The 23,070-nt window shown below is 39.4% G+C and overlaps 1 protein-coding gene across 2 annotated transcripts in view; it reads left to right on the forward strand.

Annotated features, from left to right (window-relative positions):
• The window catches only part of LOC129104324 (diacylglycerol kinase beta), a 78,971-nt gene that overhangs the window by 52,225 nt on the left and 3,676 nt on the right, over positions 1-23,070 (forward strand). For both annotated transcript variants that reach the window (XM_054614949.1, XM_054614950.1), the window contains 2 exons: positions 6,633-6,723; positions 8,438-8,639. In XM_054614949.1, coding sequence (XP_054470924.1) covers positions 6,633-6,723; positions 8,438-8,639 — 293 coding nt within the window. The remainder of the gene's footprint in view (positions 1-6,632; positions 6,724-8,437; positions 8,640-23,070) is intronic.

Genomic DNA, 23,070 nt, shown 5'->3' on the forward strand with positions numbered 1-23,070 from the left:
ATAATGATCAACATGGTCAGTTTCTTTCTGACCCCTTTTTTTCTTTATGGAGCTGAGAGACAAACTAACAATTTTCAGTTTTAACCTTTTTGGAGATTTGTTGGCAACATGAAAAATAAAGAATATTACCAGCCTTGTAGTTTAAAAAAAAAAAAACCCTCAGCGTCTAAGCCAATACCATCCACAAATATCCAAGGTTGTGGGGGAAACACCACCTTTTGATGTTCAAAGCTTTCATTTCCAGCAGCCTTTGCTGAGGCCTCACGTCTCTCTGACGACTCATTCAGATGCTCAGCAGAGAACACACAGCAGCAGAGATGAGCACACAGCCTCTGTAGACACACACTGTAGCCCTGAGGCAGATCACCACTGATGACTGTATGTTGCTGCTTGTTGTCTTTGCTGTGGCCCGAGGCTGAGGTGTTAACCAACAACTGGTGTTTGTGTGTGTGTGTGTGTGTGTGTGTGTGTGTGTGTGTGTGTGTGTGTGTGTGTGTGTGTGTGTGTGTGTGTGTGTGTGTGTGTGTGTGTGTGTGTGTGTGAATAATGCTCTCATGTGTCTCGGCCTCCATGCAAAGCTTCGGCCAGTGTTCAGCGATGCAGCTTGCCCCCATCATTTGCTTAAAAGCCATTCTGTGTCAACTGTACACTGTTTGTTTTCATGCTTACGTACGCACACAGGCTCTGAAGGTTTGACATCACAGTTAAAAATTGCCAAAAAACGTACACAATGTGTACTTTTACTGTATTGCACTTCTCTGTAAAGTATAAAAGCGTGTTTTTATTGCCTCTGAGTCACTCGGGGACTGAGTCTCTGTGCAGCTCTTTGTACGTTTAGCTGGTGTTTCATGTTTGCATGATCACAACAACATGTATGCATCCATCCACAGTTAATTAGTCTACATACTGTAAAAAAGAAAAAAAAAGAAAAAGATGAAGGGGAGAGAGGGTTAGAGAGAGGAAAAGACTCTTTGAAATTCAATAATTAATGCCGTCCGTCCATCCGAGCCCCATATATTTTCCAGCATCACAGGCAGAAGGAAGAGAGGGTAATAAAAGATAAAAGAAAGATACCTCTCTCTCTCTCTCTCTCTCTTTACATGGAGAGACATATTCAGCGTACACAAACTCAGAGGTAAAATCCAGTAAGCCACAGAACTCTTTCTTCTCTGTTCTTCACTGTTGCTTTTTTTTTTTATCATGCTTCAGTCTATTTTCTATTCTGCTGCCTCGCTGCGTGGAGCGACTCATGGCTCCGATCCAAAATAACACCAACGGTTTGATGTACATTATTTACAGTCAGCACAACAGTGGAGGTTGTTGTTTTGTTCTCCTCTAGCTTTCCTCTTTAGTACTTCCTCAGAGTAACGGACAGATGATTGACAACTGAAACTGTTCTGTTGTTGTCTGACTGATGTTTTGGCAGAGTAGATATCCGTCCTTTTCTTTACAGTTATTTCAATTGAAAGGATTCAGTGTGGAGAACGAGCGGGTTTTTATTTCTCCACGGGTGCAGCAGATGACGAATCACCTTTGACCTGGTTGGAAAAGGCCCGTAGCCACATGTAGCACTTAGCTCACAGCTTTATTGTCCTCCCTGCCACTCACACTCCCTCCATCTGCATGTGTGATGTGTGGCGTGTCTCTCACACACTCACACCCTCCCCCGCTTGGTCGACTAGCAAGACGTGTCAATTTCCGTTCTTTTCTAAATAAACTTGGGTTTTTACACCAAAAGCACTAAGTGAGGTTTAGGAAAAGATTGTGAAATATTTGGTTAGGTTTAGGCACCAAAACTGCTTGGTAAGTTTTAGGAAAAGATCCTCGTTGGGTTTAAATATCCACAGAAGTGCCGTTCCTGAAGTACGCAAGTTACATGACAAATAAATCCACACAGACTTCTCTATTCAGATTGGGAACGAACGTTGTTCTCTTGGCTGAAAGATCGCTGTTAGTGGCTTTTGCAGTCTTTATACTTCCTTGTTCATGATTACGAGCAAAACGTACAAAGTTCACTCCGGAATATCCAAGAATAACGGGTCATTATTTATCGTAGGTATAGCTACAAATGCTGGATGAGACAAGCATGCACGGCTCACTTGTACCATAGTGAAACAAAATAATAGTTCTTGCTTCAGGCATGTTGTATGTAAAGATACTTTCTGAAAATAGTACTACATTACAAGATGCAGAATCTGTTTGAAAAAAAAAAAAAGACTGTGCTTAGATCCTCCATTTCTGCCTGGCTCCTTCCAAACAGAACAATTTATATATGTTATGTTTCTCGAGGGGAAAATCCATCCACTCTCTCTGTACTTCCTCTTTGGAAGTACAGAGAGAAAAATGTTCACAACCGACATTTAAGTACTTCTTGTCATAAAAACGTGTGCATACAAACAACTGACTCATGCCATGACGCAAACACATAAACATGACCTTGTTTGAAGACTTGTTGAAAAGACCTTGTTAAAAGATTATTCCACTACTCAGACTTTTCTCTGGAAAGTTAATAACTACTGTATCTGATTAAAGCAATTCTATTATTTCTTTTCAAAATGAATTGAAGTGCTTTAGAGTGGTATGCAAATACTTAAACATCAGATGTAATCCAATTCCCAATTGGTAAAAATGGTGAAGACATCCTGTTTTTATGTATGCTGCAGATATGATCACAAAGTGAACTAGACAAAAGAAACGAACGATCATTGCTGTTGTTGGTGGTCGAAAAAAAGCTCAAGATGTTTTGTAAATTCATCAATATTGAAAACAGGCATATAGACCATATGGAGTCTTTTCAATATACTTATCTTGTTTTAAGCCGAGAACAACAACATGTGTTATGTCGGTGCATTCTTCCAGACAGCACCTGATAAATAAATCATGATTATTGGGGAGTTCAGGTGCATATAGCACATCTACAGTAAATGCATCAATGGGGCTCTATAAATCAATATTTCATATATTTGATAAAAAACATTGAATGGAGAAAAAGCAGGTCAGAGGCATGAATAGGAGCTTTTGCAAAAACGAAACGCTTTGTTTTTGCAGTCGGGAATAAAAAACATGCGCCAGATAAACAAAAATGTCCCCAGAATCTTTTTTAAAAGTGTAATTTTGAGTTTCTTTCTTCTTTAAATAGGTAAACAAATGACATCTTATGTTGTTTCCTAACCACTTTTCTTAACCTTGATGGTTAAAGAGGCCGTGGTGATATATGATACCAGATTGATTGATTAAGTGATGTCAGTTTGTAGTGTGACCTAATTGGTCCTCAAAACTTTAGTAAGTACTTGAAATTAGGACCAGCATAACAAAACGTATTTTAATGACTTTCAATGACATCGGCTCACTGTTATGCATGTGGTTAAAACAACAACATGAAAAATACTTGAGAGCTGCATAAATGTGCAAATGTATGTCGACAAAGAATTCAGGCAGTGATTTAAAATGAAGAAATGATCAAGCACCGATTTCTGAATCAAATAATGGAAACGATCAGGAAATACTTAGTTAGGTTTAGGAAAAGTTCACTAAATACTTAGTTAGGTTTAGGAAAAGTTCACTAAATACTTAGTTAGGTTTAGGAAAAGTTCACTAAATACTTAGTTAGGTTTAGGAAAAGTTCACTAAATACTTAGTTAGGTTTAGGAAAAGTTCACTAAATACTTAGTTAGGTTTAGGCAACAAAAGTACTTCATTAGGTTTGGGAAAAGATCGAGAAATACTTAGTTGGGTTAAGAAAAGATTGTGAAATACTTAGATGGGTTTGGGAAGAGATCGGGAAATACTTAAGTTATGTTTAGGCAACAAAACTGATTAGTTAGGATTAGGAATAGATCGTTGTTTGGGTTCAAATAACCACAGAAGTGCCGTTACTGAAGTACGCAGGTGACGTTACAAATATATCAACGTTGACTTCTGGTTCACATGAAGAATAAACCGCTGTCTCGTGGCTGAAAGATAACTGGTTGCTGGAACCAACCTCCTCACCTCCCTCCCGCCCTGCGTGGGTTTTGGCTGTCTTTATACTGTCTCTTTCATAACTACGTTGATAACATACAAAATCATTTTGTGGGATATCAAGAATTAAGGGGCATTATTTATTCCGTAGGTGTAGCTGGATGAAACTTTACTGTGAAAGCTTCACCATCAGATCATCCTTAGAGGGTTTGCTTTGCCTCCCAGTGGTGGTGAGGGAGGTTGTATCACATGTCAAAAACTCACCCTCTATAACAACAATGCAAGATGTAGGAGAGAGAGATCGAGAGAGGGGGAGAGAGAGAGAGAGAGGGGGAGGAAAGAGGTGGCTGGGTCAGAAGGTCACTGCTCACATTGGGGATTAAAGGAGATGCTTATCTGCAGGGAGGGGTAGCGGGGGGGCACAATGGGGCGAGAGCTATCTGGATACAGTCCACAGAGTTCTCAGAACATTGTTTCCATAACATCACGGCTCTCCTTTAAAGCCAATCTGTATTCTCTCTCAGGCAAACGTGTGATTCCAACAGGTCTTTGAATTCTCTTTGAAATGTTACAGTTTCAAAGTTATCTTTTCAAACCGACTGTATTCATTAAAGATGAATAGAATTAATAAGTACTCTGCTTTGTTCGTTGCACAAAACTGAACAGGAGACTAAAAATGGGACAAAAACACGTCGTCATTATAGGAAAAAAACACCCCCTTTTTTGAAGATAATTTAACATCCTTTTTGTTCCGGCATTTCACCAGTTTTGGTGCATAAACATGGGAATAATAGGGAGAAGGCTTATGGAAGTAGTCTGTCTCCCTGTTGCACTCTCTGTCCTTACGAGAGAGGAAAAACAACGAGTTAATTGCATTTTTTACAGACCGTCTCTCAAGTGGAAGCAGCTTAATGAGGTTAGGCAGCTCGCCTCATTGAGAATCGCAACTGTTCCTAATTGTGATCTCAAATATGCTCATAATCCCACTGATTTGACAGCGGCGGAGGTTTCTGGGGAGGCATTAAGGTGAAAGCGAGAGAACAGGGGACGGAAAAGACAATTAGCAAGGAGAGAAAAACATGTGAACAAGAGCGGCGGCTTAAGACATTTAGGTTACGTTTTAAGTCAAACAAACAGTTAGGAATTCTTTAAATGCTTTGCTTGAAGTCTGCTGTGCAGTTTAAGTTCATCTACAGCTTCATCTCCTGTATTATTTTAGAGTAAATGAGTAAAAAAGAAAAATATTTAGAAGCTTTCAAACAGTGTGACGACTTCTTTAAGTTCTGTTTAAATGTTCTCTGGTTCTCGGTGCCCAGGTGGCACCTTGGCACCGGTATGCCCACATATTACCGAGCAGTTGTGTCAATAGCTGGTGTTTTCAGTATCAGCAGCATGTCCTCCCCGTAACATTGAGCCTACTGTCCTATTATGACATGATGTGTCATTTGTAGAGTGATACAGGGTGAGACATCAGATGTGCTGTTTGTCAGGCCTTTTCTTTCATGAGCACAGCCTTTAGAAAAAGATGATGGGAATCTTTTTATTGGTTTATTTGGTAGGGACAGTTCACATTAATAAAACATTACTGTTGTTGGCCAGAGTTAGCAGAGAGGGTATTTTTCAGCTGTAGTTCCTGGACAGATGTTACAAAGTCACCCTATAAACAGAATATAAGTTATGCATGGTTTACTCTTTACAAGCATGCAGAAATGATAAAAAAGAGATGAGAATATTTATAAGTAGAAACATCATTCAGGAGATTTTTATACCTCATTACTACGTATTAAGATATGCAATACAGAGGCTTATGATGCAACACATACAATGCAAATAAATGAGGGATAATTATGTCAAATAGAAACATGGACTAGTGAAAAGAGACACTAAAAACATACATTACAGAAGCACAAAACTGGTCGTTTTTTGATTTTGGAAACACAAATATCTGTGATAATGAACCTTGTAGTCTTGCTCAGGTGTCCAAGTACAGGACTTTGGTCACATGATAGCACAAACCGAAATAACCCCAACTTGCAGAATACCCATGCTTGATCATTGGTCCACTTCAGCAGGAGGTCGAGCAGAGATTTCACCTTGTTTTATTCAATCTCTGTCCAGTCCTTTAAAAACTGCAACAAATGACAGAACCACATCTACCAGGTCACCTCTGACAAATCCTCTGCAGGGCTCAGTCAGTCCTGTCGGTCGCTTTTTTGTCGTGAATCACAAAAATATTTACCCTGATCGCACAGCCTCCACCGGCAATGTGTCACCCTGTGTCCCCTCCAGAGGCAATGTTGACGTTTCAACTCTCGGCGTACGGGCACTGAGGCGACTGTGGGAACAACAAGCAGAACGCCCGTTTGACAGATGGCGAGGTTAACTTTTCTGTGCTTCAGTATCCAGCGTCTCCACTTTAAGGCTTCGGGGTGCATCGATGGAGCTTTGACTTCTGTGGTCACATGGTCACTATGGCTGTCGTGAGCTGTCAGATTCAAAATGTGACACGACTAGAGGCACCGGACAGCTAAAATATGTGTCCAGTGCACCCGAAACAAATCACGCTGCAGGCCACCAACAATGGCCTCATGTACCAGTTGGGTCTTGGAATATTTTGTGTGTAGTCAAAAAACATCTCTCTCTTCTGTTTTTTCTCTCCTCTCGCTCCTCAGAATGAAGAACAAGCTGTGGTACTTTGAGTTCGGCACCACTGAGACCATATCTGCCACCTGCAAGAAGCTCAACGAATGCATAGAAGTCGAGGTGAGTCGCCGCCAGATCGAAACTGTCATCGCTGAAGCATAACAGATGAGTGATCTGTGTGTAACTGACAGAATTGAGGAAAAACAGCTTTGAATACCCAACAATATACCATATTTAATAATAAAACTAACAAATAAACACCTTGTGTACACTACACGTCGACAAGTTTGCTTTTCTGCCTTTGTCGCTGACAGACTTTCAGATGCTGTTATTCTTTTATGTGTCGCAAAGATTAACAACAAAGTGATTTTCTCGTATTAATGAGGCGGGCTATTCATAGTACAACGTCAAAATTAATGCTCCGTAAAGTCACTGATTGCCTCATTCTGTCATACGGCGCTGTATAATCTGTCACCTGGGTGCTTATAGCACAGCAAGACTGGAGACACACAAAGTTTAGGAAACCATTTGGGGAAAATGGAAACAAGCTGCTACCGTCTTAAAGGGTTCAAACCCAACTGTGTTTAATTGATTTTTGAAGAACCCAATGTGACCATCTTTGGAAACTGGTGTTTCTTGTTGCAATGTAGCTGACAGGAAGTAAAGTTGGACCAAAGCTGTTGCCCTAGCAACAGAAAGGCAATTAATAAGTCAATATTTATTGTTTAAAAATTGGCATCTAGTGGTGAGATTGCAATTTGCAACAAACTGAATACTCTTAAGCTCACCCCTCCCTGACAAAGTATGTCAGAGAACTATGGTGGCCTTCAGGTAACATAAAACCACAGAAGGTCCTAACTAGAGCCAGTGTTTGTTTCATAACTATGGCATTAAAATAAAATGGTCTATTTTATTGGATTACTAATTCAGATTGGGAGTAGACCGCTTCAGTTTTCTTTACAGAGCTGTATGTTAACGCGCTGCTACGGTGCTGGTATGTGTTGTGTAATTTGTCACACGTTATGTGATGGCGATTATTTGGGGCTGCTTTGACTCAGCACTAATCAACGATGCTTGTTGAGTCACAGCAATATGTTGTTGACATTCTCCGTTGTGTGTGATGAATCCAGATGAGGCACCATATAATTCAGAGTTAGGCCGAGAGTGCCAAATGGGGTTATTTAATAATTGTATTGATATCGGACCAGCCTGTTTTTTGCTGCTTCACACGACCGCACACTTGGCTTCTGTCCAGGTAATGCATCAAGACAAAATAAATGTGGCCGTCTTAAACAAACCACTGGTGTGGAAAGTGGGTACAAGCATGGATCTCTATCTAACTCTAGGATACAGCAAATCCCACACTGCATTTGTAATATCGGTGATATCCATTAGCCTAGATGTTAGAATTACCTATCTCTCATTTAGTAACACAAGAAGCTATGTTACTCAGAGAAATCAGTCAACGGAGTTAATCATTTAAATACACTGCAGGAAACTGGTTGCTGTACATCCACATTCATGCACACACTAATCAACAATCACTATTTTGGAAGCGTACTTCGTTAGTTGAAGCTAATGTTAGCTCCAAAGGTTTTTACATAGAAACGTAACGTTTTAGAAACTTGTTTCTCCTTCCAACCTTTCAGGATAACGAGTATCACAATAACACCACGTTTAACCATGACTAGCTCCAAATCCACCAAACTAGCCTGAATATGAAGAAAATCTGAAATGATTGTATGTATGGGAGTCTATGGAGCAGAGTTGGTTAGTTGTAGCATCATTTTTTTCTGTTTTTCCTGAAATCTGTTTCTTAAATTCCCCCCCTCAGTGTGACGGGATCATCATGGACCTCAGCAACACCTCCTTAGAGGGCATCGCTGTGCTCAACATTCCCAGCATGCACGGCGGCTCCCACCTGTGGGGCGAGTCGAAGAAGCGGAGGAACTACAACCGCATGAGCAAGAAGGTTACCGACAGGATGCCGGCCAGCACTGTCACGGACGCTAAGGAGCTCAAATTTTGCATGCAAGGTAAGTCAAAGCAGATGAATGAGGACGATGTGAATGCATGCATGTTACAGTTTATGTAACTAAAGTGTAACCTAGATCCACTGAGTGGAAAAAAGGTGGGCAAGGGACTTAAAGATGATCCAAGTCTACCTTTGTATGACAAAAGCCTTGACACAGGGTCTATAAAGTTACAGTAGATTGGAAAATATGCGATATGGCAAGAATGACTGAATTTAATTAATTTTTCAGAGTTTATCAGAGCACAAGCAAGACTTTGCCAGGAGGAGAGCTGGTGCAACACAATTTCAGCTCTCCTCCCGGCTGTATTCTCCTAGCAACGCGGGGTCTGATTAGAGGGCTGTAACATTATTTTATTCATACGACTCACATCTTGCAAGATTAGGGATGATTTAAGACACTAGATGATATTTTGAGCCGTTTTTAACCTCGAAATTTGGTAAGAAATGTCAATATGAACACCAGCATTGATGTGTTTCATCATAGTACAATCATGTAATTTAGTTTAAGCATTAAAAAGTAGTTTGAATGTGCCATGGAATGACCTTCAACATTCAGAAAGGAGACTATACAGTAAGTAAGAGGAGACTATGACTTTCTGAGCTCTTCTTTGTCTCTGATAATAGATGTTGGTGCAATCAAGACAGACTTTCTGACTTTCTGAAAGTGGAACTGGTCAGTGGTCAGTATCTGACTTCATCTCAATGCTGACTCTATTAGATAAAGCACTTGTCCAGCTAGTGATTTCAATATTCAAGTTAACCTTTGCCTGCATTGTGTTCGACTTGCAGTGCTGCTTGTGCGGTGATTTTCTCTTCACACATTCCCACCTGAGAGTGACTGATTGAGCCATTTGTCTCTCTGTTTATATTCATAAAAGCACAGTATGTATTTTTTAGACGTCCATATGGTCAGGCGGCGCGCACCTCCGCTACAATAACACTGTGTGAAACTCTGCATTGTATTTCCATTGACGTGATTCTTAATGGCCGCTCCAGGGTGACTGACCCTTTAGTGGTCGATTGACGTGTGGTAGAGCCGCTCGTTCGTACGAAAATAGCACGAGAATTATTACTCCCTATTCCACGGCAATAATTGACAAAAAAATTGACTTTGGACTTTTGGAAATGATTAAAGGTTCTTGATAATCAATGGTTGTTTTCTCCTGCAGAGAGCAACCATTTACCAGTTTTCAAAGTCCCCATATTACCATTTGTAGCTGCGCCAGTAGTTCCAATTATGTCTATCTGATTATTTCTTTATGTAATCAGACATGAATTTGTTTTATTCTACCATGTCAGTAAGTGTTCCTGTGAACGCCACAGCTGCTTCTTAAGAAAGTCCAGTCCAGTATCAGAACTGCTTAATAATTGGCGAGCCTTGATCCACCCTGTCGCTCTGGACGATGATATTTCAGCAGTGTGTGACACTGTGTGTACTCACTACCTGAGTGTTGGGTTTATCTGCTGCTACTGTACACAAAAAGGTCAGTTTACTCATCACAAGGAGTACTACTAAACCTTGGAAAACTGTTGTGCAATGTCCTCTGTGGCTCTGGGGCTTTGTCTGAGAAAATAAAGCAGGAGATAGCTCACATTTTGCTAAGGGGACTCCACATTTTTGGCTGGACCTGTAAACTGGAAAGTCTGTCCGTTGAACCGTTGCCCTTGGTTCTTTAAAATGTGCCTCAAGGATGACGTATTTTTGTAGGCCAAACCCAGAAGTTAACACTGATTGTCTTGTAAAAAAAAATCCTTTTGATTTTGGATTATTGCAGACAATAAACTCAGTGGCAAACCAACGTTTATGATACTTACACGTTTTATTCAGCAAGATAATCTTCACAAACACTATCCCCATAATATTGAGCTAGGATGAGTTACGTCCTCAAACATTAGAAAATAACCCACTCTATGCTTTTCTCAGTTCATCCCACTTCTGTCTCTATCACTATACTTTGTTTCTACATCTCTGTTGACTGACCTCGTTTCCATGGAGATCTCAGGGCCATACTGAAGTAAGGATCTGAGAAGAGGAAGAGCAAAAGAGAGACTTTTAAAAAGGAAGGAACAGGAGTGCCTCATATGACTCACTTTAAGTTAATGTACCTTAACTCTTTGTAGATGCTGTCTTTACACTTAGAATGCATTTTCAGTTAGGTGGGGAAACATATTAAACCTGTTGTTAATGTATGCATGAACGGCCAGCACCTCCATATCTCTTGGCAAAGTTCACAGTCCTTGTTGCTATTGTCTCTGCATCCACTTCTCATTTTAATATTGAATTGTTCCTCAGTTTTTTTTTACCATTTCTGTGCAAACAGCATCATAAATTAGCAGGACGAACTGTTTCGGATGGAAATGTGTTTCTGTTTTAGTACAGGAACAGGCACACGTTTGTGAAAAAGGGCGAAAAGAGAACAAGTCTTGGTCAAGGCCAGAGTGTATCTAGACCAAGACAAAACCAAGGCATTACGATAACAAGTGGAACATGCAAACCGTAGAAGCTCCACAAATTGACCTGGAAGATCCACATTCACATAAAAACACCCAGAGGAGAAAGAAATCTCCATTTCTTCCTTCTTCTTCTTCTTCTTCTTCTTCTTCTTCTTCTTCTTCTTCTTCTTCTTCTTTCTTTCTATCAGGCGTTTTGTCACTCTAAAGCAAAATCAGAAAGAAATGAATCAACCACAAATTTCTCAAAATCTATTTCAACAGAAATCATAATATTGAAATTGATCACTGCAAAGGACACCATATAACATATTAAACCAATTATTTTACATTTATACAATAAAACAAATATAATAATTATATCACAACATCTTGTCTCTAGATGAAGGATAAATGCATTAAATGATATACAGTGGAACTACAACGCTTTCACCCATCATGGGAAGAGCCACACAAAAATGTAGTTATTATTTATGCTCTTTAACTGTTAAACAATATACAATTTTTAGATATTTAGCTAATGTGGTTCTTTGTGACTGACGATGCAAAAACATATGTGTCTGTTCGGAAAAATATGTTGGTGACATGTTCAATAATCATAGTTAAATCTAGTGATTTTACACATAAAGTCCAGATTAGTAGTTTTACCTGTTAAACCAGTTATATAATCCTCTGTGGCTCTGAAAGCAATTTCCTAGAGTCTGAGAGACGTGGAGTTTGCAAAATGTGTGCGTTTAGGCTGAAGTGCCCCTTTAAGACACAACATCCTTTAAAAACACAAACTCCCCATGTGGTCACCGTTGAGGCCCCATTAGCTGCTGCCCCTGTCCTCTATTAGCTCAGTCCAAAGGCTTTGACTCCACAGCACCGCTCAGTCCATAACACACAGCGGATTTATAGCCGTCTACACTGTACCCACCAGCAGGCACACACCAGTTTGTATCGGCGTTCGTGTGAGAGCATTTGCAGCCATTAGCTACGTTGTTGTTGTAAATCTTAAGCTCGGTCTTAACTCTTGACCTAAATGCCTGCCGTAATCCCAAAGTAGCCTCTTAAAGAAGTGACGACCAACAAACTGTCCTCACTTGAAGGGATTTTCCTTATCTCATTACACAGTCTACGATAGTTCTATGACGTGGACATTTTAATTGTTGTTTGTGTCAGAAAGGAGTTGATTCTACTTTGAGGAAACATGTGAGTCCTTAGTGTGTGCTGCTGTTGGAATGCCAATATGAAAAGTGATCAATTAATTGATTGGGGGATCGTGGGAGTGTTTAATTACTCAAATCATTTTTAAAGGAAAAAATGCAGACCATTACAAACCCGTCATCCCAAAAAGGTCACCGTAGTTATGGGGGAAGTAACGGAGGAAGTTTTATAGTTAGTTATATTTTTGAGGAAATTCCAAAATCATGAGAAACATCAATATGGCACCATGGTAAGAAACATTAAGAAAAAGAAGGCAATCAAAACCTTTTATGAGTTTGATGAATTCATTATGGACAAATTATTATTATTATTTATTATTTTACACTGTGTAAGTACCCCTGGTATGGACAATATTGCATGTTCATACCATAATTAAGCCAGCACAAGAAAAAAAGCAACAGAGAATGTCAAACGAAGTAGTATAAAGAGCAACAAACTCACAGTAGGAAGGAGGCCATGGTGGGTTGATGGGTAAAAAGACACAGGACCATCACCAAGGAGACCGCTGTTGGTGTCCTGCGTGAAACCAAAAGTCAACATTGACTTATTTGAAGTTATGTAATATGGTCAAGGTATGTAATGTACTTAAGAACATATTTAACATGCTTATTTTAACCCTGGAAGCAAACCCGGATGTTTATTTTTGAAAAGACAGTGTATGCATGTAAAAAAAAACTGACGTAGAGAGTTCGAAGGGTAGGACCGTGTAGGAAAATGTGTTGCTCTTACCCGGCTTAGGCTTTTCTCTGATCTGCATTATTGTCTACTACAACACAAACTACCACCCCCCAAAAAATGTTGAATCATCTTTTCTCTTACACAGTGGCGACAATAATTACAAATGCTTTAATTTTATAAGTTTATTCACAACTTTGCATTTTTATTGGACTGCTTTGTAATTTACAGGGATTTATATTTTACGGTGAGCAAAAAAATTAATTAAAATGAAGTAATTTCCCTCTCATTTATAAGAGACTAAAGGATGCCTTTTTTAATGAATGCATATTGATGAGTGTAGAGTATAACGTTTGGGCCACTGGCTTCACCTGTCAGGTACAGTTTTAGTAAAACATTTCTGTGTGAATTCATCCACTTTGTGCATGTTTCAACGTGTGTGGTGGAATTTCCTTTGTGCACCAGAGTTTTCCCTCAGGATCTATCCTTTATCAAATTAGCTTCTCCTGCTAATGCTATTTGGAAACAGGACTCAGAGGCGAGAGCTCTAGTTTCAGAGAGGTGAGCGTTATTGTGCCTCTGTTTATCTGTGTGTGTGTGTGTGTGTGTGTGTGTGTGTGTGTGTGTGTGTGTGTGTGTGTGTGTGTGTGTGTGTGTGTGTGTGTGTCGTGCCGTGCCTCCGTCCGTGCCTGCATGTTTATCATACCACTAATTGTTTATGGCAGTTGCTTTCTCTGGCGCAATAAACTAAAGCTTTTAAATCCATTTGCTGCAGTTAATGCAATCAGCCAGGGTTACCCAGAGTGACTGAAAGACGCCCGGGGCACTTCTGACCTCAGTGATGAAACTCGGGTCCTCTGAGTCACTGTGTGCAGCTCTGGTTTTTGTTCTGCATGGACAGAAACGACAACGGAGACGGACACACAGAGACAGCCCATAGTGACATATAATTGTAACACAGTCTTTAAACATTGCAGCTATTACACGGCTTAAACAGAAGTCCTTTAACTGAAAGAAAGTAGCTGCTTAACTGCTGTGACAGCTCGATGGTGTGTTCAGACTTTGCTTTTCACTGCACATCTCTGTTTATCCCTCGTGACTGATCGTCTCTCTGCAAAAGGTTATCTGATAAATCAATCTGAACACCCATAGAAATTCAAATGAGCTCAGATCTAATAGTCAGAATAGATGTTGGACAAACAGGAAAATGTCAACATAATTATGAACTTAATTTATACAGGGTTTTCAAACTCAAAATTGCTTCAGAGTAATAGAATACACAATGCAAAAGTGAATAACAACCAGCTAATGCCACATGACTCCTACGACAGATCTGGACCACTCTTTCATTTTATTCGGACGTAAAAGAAAAATTCAAAATACGAGAAGATTGGTGAAAAGGTTCCCCAAAATCACCCGAAATAACAAATCTGTTTGTACGGTTCTTGCATGAGGCCTGATGTGGAGGGGCCTTGTTAGGGTCAGCCAATATATATATATTTTTTACATAAACTTCTTAAGAACCAACAATTAAGTTATCCTACAAACAGTTAGAGTCTGCAAAAAAAAAGGCCAATCGTGAAATCTTGAAATACCTCTCTTCATTGATTTTTTTTTTTCAACAAAATCTTTTTTTATTTCTAGTTTTATCCTGGAAGTAAACACCTGGTTTACAGGTGAGGTGAGAAACACAGAAAGAGAAATCACACTTTGACTTTTAATAGGTATGATTTTTAAACAAACATTTTTAGCCACAAAACTGCATAATGAAAAATCTTGTAAATGGGACAAAAGAAAATCTTCAGCTTACGTTAAGCTCAAGGTTTCCAAATGTGCTTTGGTGGAGTGAAAAAGTCAACCTGTGTGATTTTTCTTTTGAGTGAAGTGAGGTCAAAAGTCCATTCTTGTCATCTGGATGAAGATAGATAACAGCCGCCGCTGACAGGAACAGGACTCACGTAGGAAAGGCCCCGGTCCCATCGCCGAGCTCCTCCTCAGCCTTTATCTCTGCACCATCTCTCCCCTCCCATGTTTATTTCCTCCCTGCTCCCAGATCAGATTTCCTCAATTTCCTGCTGTGGATTGAGCTGGAAAGGATGCACATAAATAAAGTGGATGTAGCACGCGGTGGTTGAACCGGGGGAGTTGGGAGTCTGCTGTACTGCAAGCAGGGACGGCAGTACTCACTAGCATGGTACAATGAGGACTATTTTTCCAGTTACAAGTAGTAGTAGTAGTAGTAGTAGTAGTAGTAGTAGTAGTAGTAGTAATAGTAGTAGTAATAGTAGTAGTAGTAGTAGTAGTAGTAGTAGTAGTAGTAGTAGTAGTAGTAGTAGTAGTAGTAGTAGTAGTAGTAGTAGTAGTAGTAGTAGTAATAGTAGTAGTAGTAGTAGTAGTAGTAGTAGTAGTAGTAATAGTAGTAATAGTAGTAGTAGTAGTAGTAGTAGTAGTAGTAGTAGTAATAGTAGTAGTAATAGTAGTAGTAGTAGTAGTAATAGTAGTAGTAGTAGTAGTAGTAGTAGTAATAGTAGTAATAGTAATAGTAGTAGTAGTAGTAGTAGTAGTAGTAGTAGTAGTAGTAGTAGTAGTAGTAGTAGTAGTAGTAGTAGTAGTAGTAATAGTAGTAATAGTAGTAGTAGTAGTAGTAGTAGTAATAGTAGTAGTAGTAATAGTAGTAGTAGTAGTAGTAATAGTAGTAGTAGTAGTAGTAGTAGTAATAGTAGTAGTAGTAGTAGTAGTAGTAGTAGTAATAGTAGTAGTAGTAGTAGTAGTAGTAGTAGTAGTAGTAGTAGTAGTAGTAGTAGTAATAGTAGTAGTAGTAGTAGGAATTAGAGTCAAACAGTAGTGAAAAGTAACTAAATACACGAGTACTTTCATTTTAAGCTACTTTATACTTCTACTCTGCTATACTAAGTGGACAAAGTCACCATGACATTACTGATTGGTTTGTGTAATACTGTTTTGAAGCCTTGAGTTTGGCATTTCGGCCGTCGCCATCTTGATTTTTTCGGAGCCAGAATTGACCATATTTGGACAAGAGGGTGGAGCTTGAGAAGAGCGAGGCAAGGTAGCCTACCGTTAGCATATCATAGCTAGTTTACTGGGATTTAATGCTAAAAATATGCTTTAAAAAAATGGAAAGCCGACTCCTTGGAGTGTCTTTTAGTACAATCAAATGCTAAACAAGACATTCTTCTGTCCTGATTGACAGATTGGCCCGCCCTAAAGCATCCCCTGCTTTATGGTCTGTTTGACTCTAAATGGAGCATCATTTACTAAATGAACATCATGCTGTATTGAAGAAGACTTGAAACTAGAGATTGAGACCATAAACTCATGTTTACAATGTTTACTGAGGGAATAAATCAAGAGAGAAGTAGAGTCATTTTCTCATAGACTTCTATACAACCAGAGGAGTCGCCCCCTGATGGTCATTAGAGAGAATGCACGTTTTAGACACTTCCGCATTGGCTTCACTTTTCAGAACTGGAGGTTCGGCTCATGGTAAATATCTTCAAACTGTGGACTGACCTTGTTAAACCACAATGTTGCGTATTAATTATTTATAGAAAATGAAGATGATTAGTTAGTTCATCAAAATATCTCCACTATGTCACAGAAAATGGGACATGTGTCTTTAACTTTGACAGGGACGAGCTAACTGTTTACTCCTTCCGATTAATAATTAGTAAAGTAATGAGTTACTTATGACAGTTTTTAAAGAAGTCTTCCAAACACTGTCACAACCTTTGTGCTCTGGTTTTTTTTTTTTTTTTTAGAAACCTGCTATTTCAGGGATGTTCTGTCCAGGTTCCCATTGCGTCTCTCTTCTCCATGACTCATTTGTTTTCTCTCGCTGCTTGTCCGACTCTCTCCTCCCCCTCCTCCTTCACCCATCACTAGCTCCTTCCCTCCCCTCACCTTTCCTCCTCTAGCTCCTCCCTCCCTCTCTGCCTCCCAAGGTCCACAAACCACCACCAGCTCAGCCTCCCCCCGCCAGCAGTCAAGCTGTGACACACTATGATGAGGCTATATTGGGCCGATCGCATCCAGAGACTGCGTATTGTGCCCTTCTCACACAACATAAAAACGGCACTCTATAATTACTTTGATTCACCCCCGCCAGTCTGTGTGGCTGAAAATAGTTCCTGTATGAAGCTGCTGAGTTGCTCTCAGTGGATGCTGGGAGAGTGGATGACCTTCCAGTGATACATTTACTCAAAAGTTAATGAATGACAAATGATCCTTAAAGAGGCCAGTCGCTTTCAAACAGGATGGGGAATGGAAAATATGACATTTTGTCAAAAAGCTTCTTCTACAATCTGTTCTTTCCCATGATTGTTTTTTTATTTTCTCCCAGCTGGAAAAAAATCTCATGACGATTTGGTTTCTAGACAAAACTGAAATTTCACCATCTGGGTGCTTACAGACCATGTAAGGATTCAGTGACATGGTGTGTGTGGTGTGTGTGTGTGTGTGTGTGTGTGTGTGTGTGTGTGTGTGTGTGTGTGTGTGTGTGTGTGTGTGTGTGTGTGTGTGTGTGTGTGTTTTCACACTGTATCATAGTAACATAGTGTTCTTTGTCGAACGGGCCAAGTGCTCTCCCCCGTACCTTTACCTCCGTTGGTGCTGGCGAGGTGAGATGCAGTTCCTCTTGACCATCTGCCACGACTCCGACCACCCTGAGACAATAACAGGCCGGTCAGTGAGGGGGGGGCACGTGGGCGTAGGAAGGATACACAAATACGCCTGCTAATAATTATAGCCCTAACACCTCAAGCTGATGAACAATGCAAGCTGCAGCTACTCCTCTGGGGGATTTGTAGTTCGTCTTTCAGTTTCTTATTGAAGGGGTTGCTATAAATAGATCATCACTACATTTGAAAACTTAGAGGACAAGTCTTGGAGATATTCTGTATTTTTTCTGTCAATCAATCTCATGAAAAAGACTAAAACCAGCAGTAAAAATGCTGCTAAAGGGTATTATATGTGTAGCCAAAGCCGGATAAAGCTTGTTCCTCTGTGCCATAGAGCTCCATTGTTGTTTAGTGTTCCTTTATTACAATGGACTTGGGTACTATTTATTTTTGATTCCATATAAACCGTCATGGCTGCAAAAAGATACAAATAACCTTCAGACTGTTGGGGTTGTTTACCGGAGATACTGTTTGTTCAAGGAGACCTTTTAGACCGTTTTCACTTTTAATTTCCACAATGGTAGCAACCAGGGCTACTACTGGCCATTTATGTACCCTAGGGTTAATTTCCCCCCATATTTGAGGGTGCAATCTTCCTTAAATGGCTAAAAAATATATATTGTCATTATTAATATAACCAGGCGGCCAACTCCAATTCTGAAAAGAGAAGCCAATACTGAAGTGCCTTAAACCTGCATTCTTTCAAATGGCCATCAGGGGGCGACTCCTCTGGTTGCAAAAAAAGAAGTCTGAATGTAAAGAAGCCTATAAAAAAAACTTGAGGTAACTTGCTCATTGTAGCTGTCTCTCTTTCCCAATGTAAGTCTATGGGGAAAAAAAGTATTTTTGGTTCCAATGCCAGATGAAATTGAACCACTACAAACATGTCCGCCCCTGTGACTCTTCTTGTATGTTGATTTGATATTTGGGATATCCATTCTACTACTACACATTATCTTTCAACTCGTTACATTATAAATGTAAATTTTATTTGATGTTGTGAACTTTAATTTTGAGTCATCGAATATTTTTTAGAACGATTTCCAGATACCATATATGGGCCAAATGGTATTTAGATTTTTTTTTGCAAAACTATATATTTGTTACCAGCTTCTAAAGTTCAACTGAAATCACATTTAGTCATCTCTTTTGTAGACAAAATCAATGCCAGGGTGTTTTTTAAATGTCTTGCTCATAGTTATTTAACACCAAATGGAGGTCGGCATGTCAGTGTCTGTTTGGCTGCCAGTGTTATTGAATTAATGCAAAATGGTTTTAGATTTTATTTTTCACAGGAGAAGTGATTTCCAAAGCAGAAATCGCTAAAGCTGACAAATAAATGCAATTTATTTTTAGTTGGACTCACAGAGCAGATGGGGATTGTTTATTTTGGTCTTTTCATGGGATTTATTTAAAAATACTCAAAAATAGAATATAGCCACCATTCTCCTTTAAATTTCAATTTTTTATCTTTCTCTTTCTAGTTTTTGTGCCATACTTAAATATTTTAGGTTTTAATCATGCATAAAATAATGTTATATATCTTGTATTTGGTTTAAATTGAAATATAAGTTTAATATGTCAAAAGATATTCTGTAATAATATATTTAGAAATATTCTCAAGTGTCAACTTATATGATGATTTTTCTTTTTTAAATGAAGGATTTTTAAAAATGACTTCAGATTTGCTGCACAGCAGAGAATAATAATGCAGCAGTAACGATTCTCGCTGCCCGCTGCTTGGCAGAGCAAAGCTATGCCATCCTATCCCAGAATGCACTGTGGCCAGCGTGTGTTATGTAAGAGGCTGTTCTGGTCTATTCTTAGCTCTACCTCACCGAGAAGTAACAGTGCCGGTTGCCTGAGAGTCAAAAGCGCAGAGAGATCTGATGAGGCGGGAATCGTCAGTGAGGTGAGAACCAGCGCAGTGGGCTCCTCTGCCATCAGGCCCTCTCAGTGGGACACTGGCAGGATGGCATGCCCATTTTTGGTGTTTGGAGGAAGTGGAGGTGCATATGTGGGTGCGCGAAGGAGGGGGATTTATACATTTAATAGTACGACAGGAAAAGGATGTATGAATAGAACGGTTTTAAAATCCCAAAATAGGACATGTCAACACTCACTGGTATTTATTTTGACTTCTTCTGTCCTCCCGTATGAGACAACGGACACAAGCAAAAACAGCCTGCGTCCATCTTTACATCCAGCCTTTCCTTTTTTTAATTCCCATCTGTCGACTGCAGCCATTGTGTCGCTAGTCCTGTTGATCCCTAAGTCTCCAACGGTCCAGCATTTTTCTTAATGGATGCCCAATCCTATTATAATTATTTTCCTGGAAAGCCCTGCAGAGACAGAGGGGGTTCGTATGGTGAACATGTGTCTGTGCAGCAGAACGCTGTCTAAAGATGAGACGTAGTTTTCTGCTTTTGACGCAGGATGATGAACATGTGATAAGGGATTGTGTCTGCCGTTTAGGACACTCTGATCATGTCCGGTGTATTTTTCTATGGGGATTTGAGTTTATTTTACGATTAAAAACTACATTTCATATTCTGTTTCCAGTGTTTTGACTATGAATCAATATTTGACTTTTTTTTAGTGTCTTTAGAGTCTGTAGAGACCAAAAACAGAGCCAAAGAGAGTGAATATTAGAGTTCATGAAGTCCAACAAGTTTGCCTTAACAACACCAAACGCTTTCAATGTTGTATACACAGCTTTTTTTCTATTGCCTCATGCACAAAAAGACAAGAAAGTCTACAATTAAAAAAAAAACTTTCACAGTGTGATTTTATATGCTGATTAATAAAATATTTCATCTGCGTAGAATTGTTTTTAATCAGTATTTCGATCTTTAATCATATATGTTGTTCACAGTATCAACTATGATTGTAATAATGCTAACAACAAAGTAACTGTTTTCTACAATAATGCCAGAACTGAACCTTTTGATATTAATGTACATATGTGCCCCGAGCATTTAATTCTCACTGACACACTGAAGTATGATTTTAAATTGTTTGTTCCTTACTCTGCTCTGACATTTTCTTCTCACTTGTCATCTGAAATATAAAAAAAAAAGGTCCAGTGACTCAGCTTTAGCACAACTCATTTCCATGTCAACCTCAGTAATCTTTAAAAGCTATAGGCAGGAAATGGCAGCGCTTTCTAAATGCTACCGTGAGAACAACTGACGGAGAGATGAACACACAGTTTTTCTGAAATTAATCAAGAGATTGTTTTTGATATTGATATTGATATTGGTAACCACACGGGAGTCTATTAAAGCAACAATCAAAACAAATGATCTGTACTTGTGTCCCAATGTTTACCTTTTTTTTTCCCTCTTAAATTCTCCCCAGCGTGAAAAGTCATGAGTCAGACTTCCCACGAGCGCCGTGTTGCATCAGGGCTTTTTGCAGAACAAATGTCCTCAAAAAAACAAAAAACATGCAACAGTTTCCTGTTTGTGGTTTTGAAACGAAGCCAGACAGGGCGAGCGGGGACTGACGACATTATTAAGGTTGTTTACGCTGTAACAGACAGACAGGCAGACAGACAGGCAGACAGACAGGCAGACAGACAGACAGGCCTGCAGACTGTGGCTCCAGTCGCAGGAGTCAGAGCTGCCAGTCGGAGCTTGTCTGGGCTGGATGGAGGATCCAGACCCCCGGGGGAACGGTCTGACCGGTTCCCTTGGGCGTCTTTCTTTTTTCTCTTCTTGCACTGCAAGTAAACTCTGCCAGATTCTTTAACAGACTCGTGTTCTTTCTGGCATTAACATTAGAAACATGTAATCATGAGAAAAGTGGTCACAATTTAGAGAGCTGCAGATTTAATGGACGGGGAGCTTTACTTTTTTTATTCGTCTTTTATTCGTCTTTCTTTGACATTTTAAAGACGCCGATGATTCAGAGAGGCAATCAGGGGAAACCCAGTTATTTTTTTATGCACGCTCAAAAAACAAAGGGCTTGACTATGTTGTGGTGTTCAGCTGGAGGCTCGCCGGCCTGAATCTAGTTAATCAACTCTCAGGGCGCCACGCTAACCTGAATGATTGGGTTACAGAGGCAGAGGTTTGACTCAGTTCCGAGTCTATTTTTTGTGCGTCGCACCAGACCATGTAGTCCAATAATCTGAATAAACACAGGAAGAATAAAATAAAATAATCCTTTATTAGTCCCGCAGCAGAGAGGATAGTGCAAAACAAGAGACAAAGTAAAAAACAAGATCAGAACAAGTGTTATGAATGAGTAATAACACAGTAAAGAATATTAAATAAGTTACAAAGTAAAAAATCCACAATAACTACAAATATTATATATACAGACAGAATAATTATTGTATTGCACAGATTTTTGTGTATAAAATAAAGAGATGATGTAGTAATAAAAATACAAGCAGAAAAGATCTACTATCAAAATAAAAGCCCTCGTCGGCCGTTCAGCTCCCACAGCTTGGTTCCCGTCACCGTGTTCAGACACGACCACAGTTGATAAGTGTAGATGAGTTTGACACCGACACAGTTGCATGAGATTTGATTCTGCTGTAGCACCTCACAAATTATCACCCTGGCTGCGAAGACAAAACATTTCTCAGATTTCAATTGTAAAAAAAAAAAAAAAAACTGTGAAGTTGCCGGTGTCCATGCAAACATTATAAACTCCAAAATCACTTTAGGGTTCTTATGAGCTAAAGTGTATTGAAAGTGAAATGTCAGACGACATCATCTGTGACCTTTTAAGATCATGTCGGTAAACACGGACTAGTGGGCATCACACTTTTCAGACGGAGAGAGAACACTGAGGGGAATTCAGAGATTAAAAGATTACGAGGAGGCTGTTAAAAGGTTTGACCATCTCACAATCACAGTGAACTTTTATTGTTCTCTATTTAACGTGGTGAGCCGCCCACTCTACTGCCCTGCACATTAAAGTGGCTATGATCTAATTTTTTTATGGTAACGATTTATTAAATGTCAATGCAATGTGACACTGTGAATAGGTCGCTTGTAGTGATGAAGCTATAATTATCAGCTGAACAAGCAGCTCCACTCGGATTTACAGAGCTATATTTTGACTTTCAGCTCATCATACAGTACCAGTCCAAAGTGTGGACACACCTTCTCATTCAACTACTTTGAAGAATGTAAAATATAAAACATATTCTGGTTTGTTGAGCATTTGTTTGTTTACCACATAATTCCATATGTGTTCCTTCATAGTTTGGATGTCTTCAATATTAATCTACAATGTAGAATACAAAAATAAATAAAGAAAAACCATTGAATGAGAAGGTGTGTCCAAACTTTTGACTGGTACTGTATATCCGACTCACAATTCTACTAGTTTGGTTCACTCTCTCCACTAATGTTACATTTCGTATTTAACTTATGTACGTAA

This window comes from Anoplopoma fimbria, chromosome 16 (assembly GCF_027596085.1).
Source record: "Anoplopoma fimbria isolate UVic2021 breed Golden Eagle Sablefish chromosome 16, Afim_UVic_2022, whole genome shotgun sequence".
NCBI classification, from domain to species: Eukaryota; Metazoa; Chordata; class Actinopteri; order Perciformes; family Anoplopomatidae; genus Anoplopoma; species Anoplopoma fimbria.